This window comes from Daktulosphaira vitifoliae, unplaced genomic scaffold, assembly GCF_025091365.1.
Source record: "Daktulosphaira vitifoliae isolate Bord-2020 unplaced genomic scaffold, ASM2509136v1 Scaffold_1, whole genome shotgun sequence".
NCBI lineage: Eukaryota > Metazoa > Arthropoda > Insecta > Hemiptera > Phylloxeridae > Daktulosphaira > Daktulosphaira vitifoliae.
This window is the reverse complement of record NW_026099572.1, coordinates 87,576,633-87,589,855: the sequence shown is the minus strand read 5'-3', so window position 1 is coordinate 87,589,855 and position 13,223 is coordinate 87,576,633. Positions and strand designations below refer to the sequence as shown.

General features: G+C 28.4%; 1 protein-coding gene across 1 annotated transcript; it reads right to left on the bottom strand.

Annotated features, from left to right (window-relative positions):
* Positions 1-503: 503 nt before the first annotated feature.
* On the bottom strand, positions 504-8,808 carry LOC126896301 (uncharacterized). The gene is made up of 3 exons (XM_050668962.1): positions 8,755-8,808; positions 8,637-8,691; positions 504-2,554 (listed from the first exon to the last, which is right to left on the bottom strand). The coding sequence occupies exons 1-3, from the start codon at positions 8,758-8,760 to the stop codon at positions 645-647; spliced, it is 1,971 nt and encodes a 656-aa protein (XP_050524919.1). The 5' UTR covers positions 8,761-8,808; the 3' UTR covers positions 504-644.
* Positions 8,809-13,223: the final 4,415 nt, after the last annotated feature.

Below are 13,223 nucleotides of genomic sequence, written 5' to 3'. Positions count from 1 at the left end.
CACGGGTTAAATTTATCTGATCGGCCTGAAATTTTTTGTAGCCACTTTTTATATGTATACACACAAATTTGGGAGGTGAGTCTGAGAAATTATCAATATTTTCAAAATAAGAGACACCCTAATATATACTTATTTGTATCACTACTATTTCTTTTCCTTGTGCTACATTAAATATTATTGTGTGATGCTCACAACTTACTATTTAATACGCATTAGTAAACTTCTTCCTATTTTACATCACCTAAATACCAACTACTTGGGGTCGGCCACCTTTATCTAAAACTTCCACTTGACACGACCTCTCACATCATTTACGCTTACATCAGCCATCCTCATAACACGTTCAATAACATTTCTCAATATCTTTTTAGGTCTTCCTTCAACATTAATTTTTATGACTGTTCTTACAGCCTCCGATTCTACTATTCTCGTTTTTGTATTACGATATTCGTATGATAAAAAAAAAAAAGTAAATATAGTATATTGAATTTTGATTATATTTAAAAAAAAACGTTTCATATAGAATTTAACTATCAAAATTGTAGTTATTAAAATACATAGAATAATATATTAAGACAATTTATTTTAAAATAAAGTATATAACAAATTATACAAATATAAAAAAAGATAATAATAATAGAATACTAATTAGGACAACCATTTTCGGTGGCATATCTTACTATATCATGTTGATATTTTTGAGTAGCTTCATATATGGTATTTTTACTCCATGGACAGTTATTTTCATGGGCGTATTTTATGCAGTTAAATTTACCATTTGCAGCAGCAAGTCTTGTCGTGGCTTCGTCCCACTTGCATCCATTTTTATAAAGATATTTTAGGCAGTCTAAATGGCCATTTGCAGCTGCTGCACTCATTGTTCCTTCATCCCACTTATATTTATTTTCATATGCAAATTTCAAACACTCAATACAACCAATAGCAGCAGCTTCTCTCGTTGTGCCTTCGTCCCATTCACAACCATTTTCTTTAGCAAATTTTAGGCAGTCTAAATGTCCATTTGCAGCAGCTCCTCTTATCGTACCTTCAACCCAATTATATCCATGTTCATATGCATATTTTAAGCAATCTAAATAACCGAGAATAGCAGCTCTAACTATCGTACCTTGATTCCAATTACATCCATTTTCAAGAGCATATTCTAAACAATCATAGCTAGAATAAAAAAAAGCTACTTCTGTTATCCTTTCATCCCAATGATACCCATTTTCATGTGTATATTTTAAACAATCTAATTGCCCATACGCAGCCGCAACTATAGCTAAATCTTTATCGCATTCACATCCATTTTCGTGACAATATTTTAAACAGTGGACCATACCACCTTCAGTTGCAGCTCTACATGTGACAGAATTCCATTCACATCCATGTTCATGAGCATATTTTAAGCAGTCCAGATGACCCATTAAAGCAGCAACTCTTGTTGTTTCATCATTCCATTTACAGCCCTTTTCGTGAGCATATTTTAAACAATCTAAATGTCCATTCTCAGCAGCAACATTTGTTGTATCTTCATCCCAATGACATCCATTTTCATGAATGTATTTTAATATTTCAATGTAACCTTTAGACGCAGCTACTTTTGTTGTTCCTCTATCCCAAGGACATTTGTTTTCATGTGCATATTTTATGCATTTTAAAGAGCCGCTATGTGCAGCAGCTATAGTTGTACCCTCAGACCAATCAAATCCATTTTCGTAGGAATATTTTAAAATTTCTAAATGGCCTTTAGAGGCAGCTACTTTTGTTATCCCTTTATCCCATGGACATTCATTTTCATGTGCATATTTTAAGCATTCTAAATGCCCATTCAAAGCAGCGTACCTTGTTGTATCATTATTCCATTTACAATTATTTTCATGGGCATATTTCAAGCATTCTAAGTGTCCATTTGCAGCAGCGTCACTTGTTGAATCAACATCCCATTTACAACCATTTTCATGCGCGTATTTTAAGCAATCTAAATGTCCATTTGCAGCAGCATTCCATGTAACATATTTTGCCCATTTACATCCATTTTTATGAGCATATATTAAACATTCTATATTTCCATAAGCTGCTGCTATGACAGTCACGTCTTTGTTCCATTTGCATCCGTGTTCATGAGCATACTTTAAAATTTCTAAGTTTCCATTAAAAGCACCCGCTATTGTTGTATTTTCATCCCATGGACATCCATTTTCATGTGCATATTTTAAACAATCTAAATGTCCATTTTCAGCAGCAGCCTTTGTTGTTTTTTCATCCCATTTACATCCATTTTGTCTAATATATTTTAAGTTTTCTAAATTACCATATTTTGCAGCTGCTTCTGTTGTTCTTTCATCCCATGGACAACCTTTTTCGTGTGCATATTTTATGCATTCTAAATGTCCATTTGCAGCGGCTTCAGTAATTGTATGTTGATCCCAATCACATCCACTCTCGTAAGCTATTTTTAATGTTTCTAAGTCACCAGTTGCAGCAGCATATCTCATCGTATCATTTTCAAATCGACATATTTTTTCACTAACTGAATATTTATTTTCATTTGCTAAAGAGAATACTTAACAATTATTATCATAGAAATTAATTTTTGCTAGATTACTACACAATACCTAATACAGTTCATTAACAATTTTTACTTTCTTAATTTCTTGGAAAGATAAAATTATGAATAAAGGAGATGCTTGAGTTACGATGATCATTAGGCATATTTACTCATGTTCCAATAAACAAATTATTCACGTTTTCAGATGATAAAACTATCGGATTAATATAAAATGAGGGTATTATGTATTTAACAATTGCACAAACATTGTGATTTTTAATGCGGAAGTAATATAACTTAAATTGGACATTAAAATAATTTTTTACCAAAATAGTATTCAGATAGAATATAGATAAAATAGATAAGTTACTAAAACTCGTTTCAATAAAGTTGATATAATAATAAATATTTAGTATTAATGTTAGTGTTTAAATTTTTTCAAAATAATTTGGTTATTTGTAAAAGAGGTTTAAGAAAATTTAATTTAAATCAAGACCCTGGAAGATCAAAAATTACAATAATTTAAAATAAATCTATAGTAATGAAATTGTAGTTATATGTTATTTAAAAAACACAGTGGTAGAGTGATAAATGGGTTTCTTTTATTTCATGTTCCTGTAGTATATTAATAGTTTGTTTAGCAGAAGAGTGTAGACTACAGATATGTTTAGTCTGAATAACCTTATTAATCTTAGCATTTAATTATAATCTTAAACTTATTCATATTGAGAATATTGTAAATATTGACTATTGGTTAGAGTTTGAATCTATTGTCAAACATTGAATTACAAAAGTAAAACCAAAATTATTTGTTGATCAGTAAATATTTGTCTGTGTAATGTTGCGCTATGTATGAAATAATTTTAATAAATATTTAAACATGTTGATAACTTTCAAAATAATGGTTTAAAATTTGTTATCCACTAGTTGTTTCTCTTTTAAGATCATTTTCTAATATTTAATTTGATGAATTATGTATGTTTTCGTTAAAAAAAATAAGTTGTTACATTTATTATAAATAATTTCTGAACATAAAATTTATTTAACCGCTTATAAAAATATAAATAATATGAATAAAAATTAAAAATAAGTTTTTTTTAAATTATGGTTATTTTCGGAGAAATTTAGTAGTTAATACAGTAATTAATCCTGGTTAAGCTTAGTTTGACAACGTTGACTTAGTTTTAGGAAATTTAAGTATGAGACTATAGTTTAATTATTATAATTCTTAAATAAGACAACTGAGAAATGTGGCCTTAAATAGTTATTTTTTACCTATATTATGGCCCTTTAAAGTTGATTTTTATAAAAGTTTTTATGGTATAAAACTTGAATTTTCTACCATGCTCTTTTTAAATTTTTATTACGAGCTTGAAATGTGCATCATTAATTAGTCATTTTTATGAGAAATAAAAAAATGGTATTGTTAAAATAAATATTTAGTTATGAAATTATTTTAACTATTAAAATAAATTTAATGTAAATGATTTAATTGAACTAAAAAACCAATCAAAAACTTGTTAAAGAAATCTACTCAATTGGGCGTTTTATAAAAATTGTTTATAATTGTAAAAATCCTTTGTAACATATTACCAAAGAATTTGTAATATTATAATTAAATCTGTAAGATGAAAAAAGTAAAAAATAAGAAATCGGTAAAATAATATATAGGAAAACTTTCATAAAGGGAGGTTATGGAGGAATACATCTGTATAACAAAAGAAGAACTACAAAAATCCAACAGTAAAGTACTAAGATGTGAAAAAAGTTTGGCAGAAAAAATTATTATTACTAGAAGAATTAGATATGTAATATAGTACGACGAAACCATATATTCAAACCCATAACAAAACAAGAAATCTACAACATTAAAAAAAACTAAAAATAACAAATCACCTGGAAAAATCAACGTAGTTTGTCACGGTAGCATCGCATTTCCGGTGTTACCACCGGATGGCGATCGTGGCGCTTCCTCTTTACGTCCGACAGGTCGCGTTATGCGGGGTTGCCAAGGGGTGGTGCGAACCGGTCGCTCGAGCGATGGACTAAAATGTCATTTACTACTACTTCAATTATCATTCCAACGCTCATCATAAACTAAAAGTGAAACTTAGCTATTGATTTAATCTTTAAAGGGCTCAAGTTAAGTTAAGTCTTAGATTTTTGGGGTAGTTCAGTGAATTAGTAAGTAATTTCAGGCAATATTAANATTAAATCTGTAAGATGAAAAAAGTAAAAAATAAGAAATCGGTAAAATAATATATAGGAAAACTTTCATAAAGGGAGGTTATGGAGGAATACATCTGTATAACAAAAGAAGAACTACAAAAATCCAACAGTAAAGTACTAAGATGTGAAAAAAGTTTGGCAGAAAAAATTATTATTACTAGAAGAATTAGATATGTAATATAGTACGACGAAACCATATATTCAAACCCATAACAAAACAAGAAATCTACAACATTAAAAAAAACTAAAAATAACAAATCACCTGGAAAAATCAACGTAGTTTGTCACGGTAGCATCGCATTTCCGGTGTTACCACCGGATGGCGATCGTGGCGCTTCCTCTTTACGTCCGACAGGTCGCGTTATGCGGGGTTGCCAAGGGGTGGTGCGAACCGGTCGCTCGAGCGATGGACTAAAATGTCATTTACTACTACTTCAATTATCATTCCAACGCTCATCATAAACTAAAAGTGAAACTTAGCTATTGATTTAATCTTTAAAGGGCTCAAGTTAAGTTAAGTCTTAGATTTTTGGGGTAGTTCAGTGAATTAGTAAGTAATTTCAGGCAATATTAATTATAGCCAATAAACGTGGTTTGAGCTAAAAATAAATTAGGCAAACCCATAATTGCCGTACACGTGATCAATGCATCGCTATCTTCCATTGACCTACTTTCATTCTATTATTAATTATATTACCACTCATTATGTCAGGTAAGACCATACTTGAGTATGGTAAGTATAGTGATATTGAGTCTCCGGGCTGCTGAACATTTCTCCGGAGGATATTTTTCTATCGACAACGGGAACTGAACAGAATCAGACCAAGATTCAGTAACGTTTTCGAAACCGGTGAAGATAACGGTAGAAATCATGCGTCAAGGTAACCCAAGCAAGAACGGTAAAAAAACGATAGCAACTAGGACACCAAAAAATTACAAAGTATCATTACCGGCAATTGAATTGGAGTTCACTAAGGGAATAGTTGTTGCGCTGTAAGATTCTCAAAATAGTGCCCTAATAAAAATACATATTACACAAATTAAGGTTCAGAATAAACGTATGCGCAGAATTGAGTTAATGTGCATATTAAAACCATGCGCGTAGACTCGAAAAAAAGCTTGTAAAACGGTGAAAAATGAATAGTTTGAATTGATTTTTTTATCATATTTCAGGAATATCATTGACTGGACCTGGTAAAAATTTCAAACCTTTAGTCGTGAAACACTGGCGTCAGCGAGCGTTTTTCTCAAAAATGGTCGAAATTTTAAAACGCGAGCGGCAAAATTTTCCGACCTTCTCCAATAATTTTCCCAGGGTCTGGTGACCGAGTACTTTCGTTGAAAATAAAATGTTGAAAATCCGAGCACGATTATTAATATTCCTAGAAAAGCGTTTTTGTCCTTGTTTTATTATATAATAAGAAGATGCACTATATTTGATCTCACCAACTAAATCGAAAATTGTAGGACTATAAATGATATCACGACTTTATAATAGGAGATTTATAATAAGTGATAAATTATATTTTTTTTACTTAGCAGTTTTTTTAAACGTTGCTACTGGCGAATTGTTTTTATTTTGATACATACAAATCCTTAAGCGAACTATTGTAACAAACAACGTATACATAATTCGTGTGTTTTTTATTATTTATATGTATTTAATAAGGTAAGAACGGTACAAAATTGCTACTATAGACAATAAGGGGTATCTTCTGGTAAACTTTATGTAGGGGGAGTGGTTAAAAACATCAATTGATTTGGAAAAAATTAACGCAAACAGTGTTTTAAATAGTTCCAAAGACCAAAAAAAAATGTTTCTCACTACGCTTGAAATCATTAAAAATGTCTTACATGTGTGTGATATTAGAAATAAATTGCATTAATATTCATAATAAGTCTAATAATATAATATAATATATTTAATAGTATTAGACAAACAAAATTTTTTTAAAATTTTTATTAAGGAAATTTCAACTTGCATCAATTTTTTATTTATATCTTTGAAACATAATAATGAACTAGATGAACATAAAAATGAATTATAGCTAAGTTGAACAACAAAGTGTAATTATATTTTATACAAAAAAAAAAAATAGTTTAGCAATAGCTACATCTGTTTATGTGCATATGAACAAATATGAAAAAAAAAAAACAAAAAAATATATTTATATATAATTTTATTTTTTACATGTTGTAAGATTAATATGAACATAAATTTTCATTTTTTTTAACTGTCGTATAAGGGTGCAATTAAAAAAAAATATATATATTGGAATGGTTTTAACTATAGCCAATGATGTTGAACAGCCATGAGCTGAGTTGAGTTTTTTGAATTTACATTAATTATATTGAACGGTTGAATGGAATATATTATATTAAACAATTTAATGATCAATTTTAAAAGTGGTAATTTTTTGGTGAACTTTTGATATTAAGAGAAACAAGAGAAATTTTTTTTCAATTTATGAGGGTAACATCTTCAAGTAAATACGACTGGTGATTTTTTGACATATTATTAAAAGAAATCGGCTCAGTGAGATTTGAGAAAAATGAATGATAGACAAAAAAAAAACACACCATAGAAAAAATTATTACATTCTTAGTTTTGCTTTGAAGATAAAAATGTGTTACGATTTTTTTCATAGAGATTCAAAATAATTCTTGCGCGGGGTTATAACCGATGTCAATTTGCTTTATGTCGTCTTATTTTATATAATAACTTATAATTATTTTTCATTCACTGGGTTTTTATTTTAAAATAGTATGTGAAAATAATTGTAATTGAAGAATTTAAATTCAATATGAAGAAATAATAAAGCGTTAAATCTTTCATCATAAATAATTAAATCTATATCTTCTTGTTACAATTTTCAGTGTTGCCCTTAGCTAATTATAATTTATAAATATAATTTTTAATATTGAAACTAAAAAATAGCAATAAGGGTTTCTACAAGGATTACCCTACAAGAGAATTTTTAAATTAGCACAAGTGATACTAAACAAACTTATTATTTAAAAAATGACAAACGTCATTTATTTATTTTATCATACTTATCGATATATATATTTTCTGAATTGTCTATTTTGAAACTTTAAAATTTTATATCTAATAAACGAATGATGATTTGATAAAAATTCAAATTTTATATACTATTAAAATAAAATCTCAAACATATTATTGTAAAATTCAAAATGAGTGTTCCCATTTAAAAAAACAAAGTTAGCTATCCTACAGGGATAAGGGTTGAATTTAAAAAATATTACATAGCATTTAATTCAATAAATAATATGTAACTAAAGGTAATAAAAAAAAAAATTTTAATAATTTTTATTCTTTGAGTAATGAAGTGGGTTATGATAAAGTAAACACCTGCACATCCATTACTTAAAGTGTAAATTTTACGTTTTCTTCTGTCATTTTCTTATTTACATTTTTTGGTAAGGTAAAAATAATAGTTTAAAATTTATATTATCACATATTTTAAAATACTACAAAAAATGTTGAACCAAAAATTAATAAGATCTTATTAATCTTATATTATCTTATTAATTTTTTTTTTTATTGTCCACTATAAAGTAGCTATTTTGAAATATATTTTTGTATAACAAAAAGAAATAAATTAATTTTTCAACAATTAAGAAAGTATTATTTATCATATAACTTTAATATGTCCATTGTATATCCTTTATTGAAAAAATTACCATAAAACTTCTACTAGATCAAAGTTATCATATTCAAAATTGCTGTAACACCTGTATAACTAGTTGCATATATATATATTTAGCTAATCTTAAGTAATTCCTGTCTGCAAAATATTTAGACTTGTACATAATGTAATAATGTAAAATTTACCTTCGTTATATATTAAACAGGATATTATCAACAAGAAATTTATCAACTGCCAATTCTAGAATGAATTAATACATTTTTAGGAATCAATCAAGAATTTAATGTAAAGTGTATTGCTCACCTCCATTTTTACTCTAAGTGTAATATTACTAATAATTATTATTAGTAATACTATTATACATATATATATGTATATTATATTATATTAATTTCTGAATAACTATTGACAATTTTTAGATTAAATTGGTATATACACCAATCACTGACATAATTTATTTTTATTATGTTTCAATTTAAAAAGAGCATATCTTAACTAAATAATAAAGTAAAATTTAAAAAATAATTATTATTATTAACATTCTATTCATAAACATTAAACGACAAGTATAATTTTATTTTTATATGTTATCGAAATAATTTAATATGAAGTTGTAGTTTAGAGATGTATTTTACAATAAAAAAATATTCAAAATCACACTTGTTTATAACCAAACCCAACCCAATTATAGCATGTTTATCCATTTTATGAAAAGAGAATGCTAACAAGCAATAATGATAGGGAAAAAAGTAGAAAGAATATTTTGAAAATTTACTGAATGAGGAGTATCCAAAAGAGATATTACTACTAGAGGTATGGAGATAAGCTTTTGAATGAAAGGATTTAAGAATAAGTTTAATTAATTCAGAGTATATAGAGTACAAGTTCGACAGAGAAGAACACGATGTAAATAAAATGAGGAGATCAGTAACAACAAGCGAGGACCTTATGAGAGAGGTGGAAAGTTTTAAGTATTTAGAATCAGTTGTGCAAAGGAACGCTGGTATTGACGAGGATGTTAGACCCAAGATTAACTGCATGAGGTTGAAATGGATAGAAGCGTCTGGTGTGTTATGCGATGAATAAATTTAAACGAGGCTGAAAGGTTCGTTCTATAAAACTATAGTAAGACCAGCCAAGATGTAGAATTCAGAATGTTGGGTGGTTGACAAGAAAATGAGTATAGTAGAGATGAGAATGCTTAGAAGGATGAGTGGAGTGAAGAGAAAAGATAGGATAAGGAACGATCATATATGAGGTAGTATAGGCAATCGTAGATAAGATGAGAGAAAATAGACTTAGATGGTTAGGATATGTTATGAGGAGAGAGGAGTCAGGAGCTGTAAAAACATTTATGGAAATAAATATTGAAAGATGAAGAGGTAGAGGAAGATTAAAAAAGTGATGAAGGGACGTTATTATATACGATATGAGGGTGGCTAATGTAAGCGTAGATGATGTAGGATATCACGTTAAGAGGAAGTGTAAGATAAGGATGGCTGACCCCAAAAAGTTATATATTTGTATATTTTTATTTACATTTTATTTTTGTTGGCGTATTGTGACCTCTTATGTTATGTTATTTTATTACCCTATGATAATGTTTTGTGATTTATTTTAGGCTAAGCATTCCGCTGTATATCATATCGAACTAGTTCATGAATACATTTGTGCGTGTACTCACTTCGCACTCTTCCTCTCTTGAATACTATTTGCACTACTAACCAATTATATTGACACCTTGATTAATAATAATTTAGATTTTTCTTGACAACTTCCCGCACTTTGTTTGTAATTTCGTTGAATTCTACTTCTAAAGGTTTGAAACGTTTATGTGTCTCTGTAGTACTTGCTGGTTCCCAATAGCTTTTATTATATTTTCGAATTTACAAATTCAGATTGTCGTATGCGTTAAGGTTTGGCTATAGAAAGTTTTTGATGTTTCCTTGAAACATTTTTGTAATTATTATTTTTTCTTTCGCTAAAATGTACTTACATAAATATAATTTTTTTTGGTTGCGTTGTATGAAGATGCCTCTTGTTCTAAACTCTGCATGGCTGGCAACATATTATTTATTTATTTATGATCTGAGCTACTTTTTCTTACATTAAAAGAGTCATAGTACTCACTATCATCCGGAGGCACCGGTGGCAGGGATGCGGAGAGTCATAGGTCCACTACACCATTTCTGGAGATTGCACTGTAGGCTATTTACCTATCACAATAAGAAAGAAGTTAACATGACCTGTTGACGGTAATAACAGGTGACGCTGTAGTTCTTCCTTATCCAGTTTAGCATTAACCTTTCCTAGAGTGGGTTCGCAGATGCTCACCACCATAATTAATCCCTTAGCCGTAATGTAAGGTGCACGGCAAAGCGCTACCGCGAGCTCTATTTCACGAACAGCAACTGGGATCAGAGTGCGACCCTCTGCTTAGTAAATGTCATGCGCGTATGTCGGATGAACGTAATTCCACGTGTCCCTGAAGCTAGAAAACCAAGCCCAACCGAGTCCATCACTATGAATCTGGCATGCTTAACCGACAGCATTGGCTTCCAGATTCCTCGGTTTACCTGTGTTAACGAAGCAGTCTTGGACTGTTTACGGCCGACTCGAACTTTTTTCTGTTCTGCCTTCCACATAGAAAACTCTAATCTTAGATATGACAGGACTGCTGAAATCTCTGACCGGTTCGACTAGAATTCTAAATATGAGATATGGAAACTCAGCTTTAGGAGCAAACTCCAATAGATTGCAAGTTTACCCGCAAGCTAAATCTAATTGTTTAAAACCGGTCGCCTACTTGGGACATATACTCTATGTACTTCAACACTACCGCTGTTTTCAGCATCTGCAGGTAACCGACGATGTTAATCGTATTTTCTATTATATAAGTTATTAATGTAATAATTTTTTATTATTTTCTGATTTTTTTTCTCTTTATTCCCTTTAATTGGAAACGAGTTTTTTTTACCGTTTGGTATTTGCTTTGAGTTAGCTTAAATTTTTATTTTTATTTATTAAATTTCTCTCTAATTAACCTAACTACAAATACTTTTTCTTGCGTGATCTATCTTTAATGAACTCGTGTATTTTTGTATTTCTTTCCTTTCAAAAATTATCTTTCCCTAGTTTATAAGGTATGGGCAAGCCTTGCATAAATTTATTCCAATCTAATCATAGTTATGTCACGAAGTTTTAGTTTAAATAAACTATCAACGATTAAAGGGATTTCACTTATATCTTTAATTAGTTTATAAGCTTACAATTATTTAACTGTTTAATTCTTATTTTAAAATGGTCAATTATAAAAAACGTTTTCTCAACTTTCTCATTTAATAGCTTAAACTAATTATGACACAAAAATTAAACGTCATTGTTTTTGAAAATATTAAATTTTTTAACAAATTGATGTTTAATTTTTATTTTAAAAATTCTACTTTAGTCTAACGTTATGATTTATTAAGTAGGTGGGTCATCAACCTACAAATTGTCATATTTTAACTTATTTCTTATTAATAACATTAATGGTTTGATAGTAACTTTAGAATGAATATTTATTGATTTAATAGCATTTTAATATATACAATGGGCATGTAGCGTGGGTGGTGTTTACATTATAAATATAAAAATGTAGTATATGTACCTACCTGCGTTGAGCATAAATAATAAAAAGAAATCTAGCTATGATAAAAATAATTTCACAAAATAAAATTTGGATTAACCTTTTAAGTTATTATTTGGATAAAGATAAAGATACATCGATTTTTACCAAGTTATATACTTGGTATAATGGTTTTACCATTATATTTTCACGAAATATAATAGTTATTTAACAAAACAAATATTTCAATGTGTATATAAAAACAAATTTGTCTCACTTTTTGGGATCATAGAAGGGTATTTTGATTATCTACTTATCACTATACTTAAATAACCAACATTAGTATATATTATTATAACATCATTATATTATTAACTGTAAGATTTTTGATAAATAGTTGTTTTTGTATAAACTTCAAATTCAACTTAATATACCATATAAGACGTAATCACACAATTATGAAGCATTATTAATAGATATTAAGTTTTTTTTTATCGTTTTTTTAAGCCTATAATGGATGATAGAAAAACTCTAATTCTAGAATTGAAAATAGTGCGAATTTTTTTTAGATAAGTATATTTTAGTCACTGATGAAATTTTCTTGTAGTTCAATGTGTTCATTTATAATTAATTATAATTAATAAAAAATTATTTTCTGAAAAATGTTGTACGAATCCTTTTAATTTCTATACTCGTTTGCCATAGATGTAACATACATACTATTACTTTATTATTTTTTATAATTTCTCCGTAAAAATTACAATATTAAAGGATTGAATATAAATACAGGGTGGCCCACCACTCACTGACAACTTAAATAACTTTTGATCCAGTTAATATTTTTAGCTGATTTTTCTTTTAAATAATTTCTTAAGAAATTAGATAAGGCAATTATTACTTATCATGGTATTAATGCCAAGTTTGTAATGTATACACATTATCATCATATGTATACACAATAATCATGAAAAGATAGTGTTTTCTTCTGTCCTTTTCTCAATACGTATTTCAATGTTTAATACCGTAAAATAATACATGAAAATTCAAATTTTCACAAACTTCAAAACGCTACAGAATATTTACTACTCAATATTAATAAGATATTTTTTTACTACAATTTTTCTTAAATTCTACTCTACAAAATAGCTATCTTAGATTTTTTTTT

Coding starts and splice junctions, on each gene's coding strand:
- LOC126896301 (XM_050668962.1), bottom strand. Junction 2,555..8,636: donor CTGTTTAATATATAACGAAG/GTAAATTTTACA, acceptor TATTCTCTTTAG/CAAATGAAAATAAATATTCA.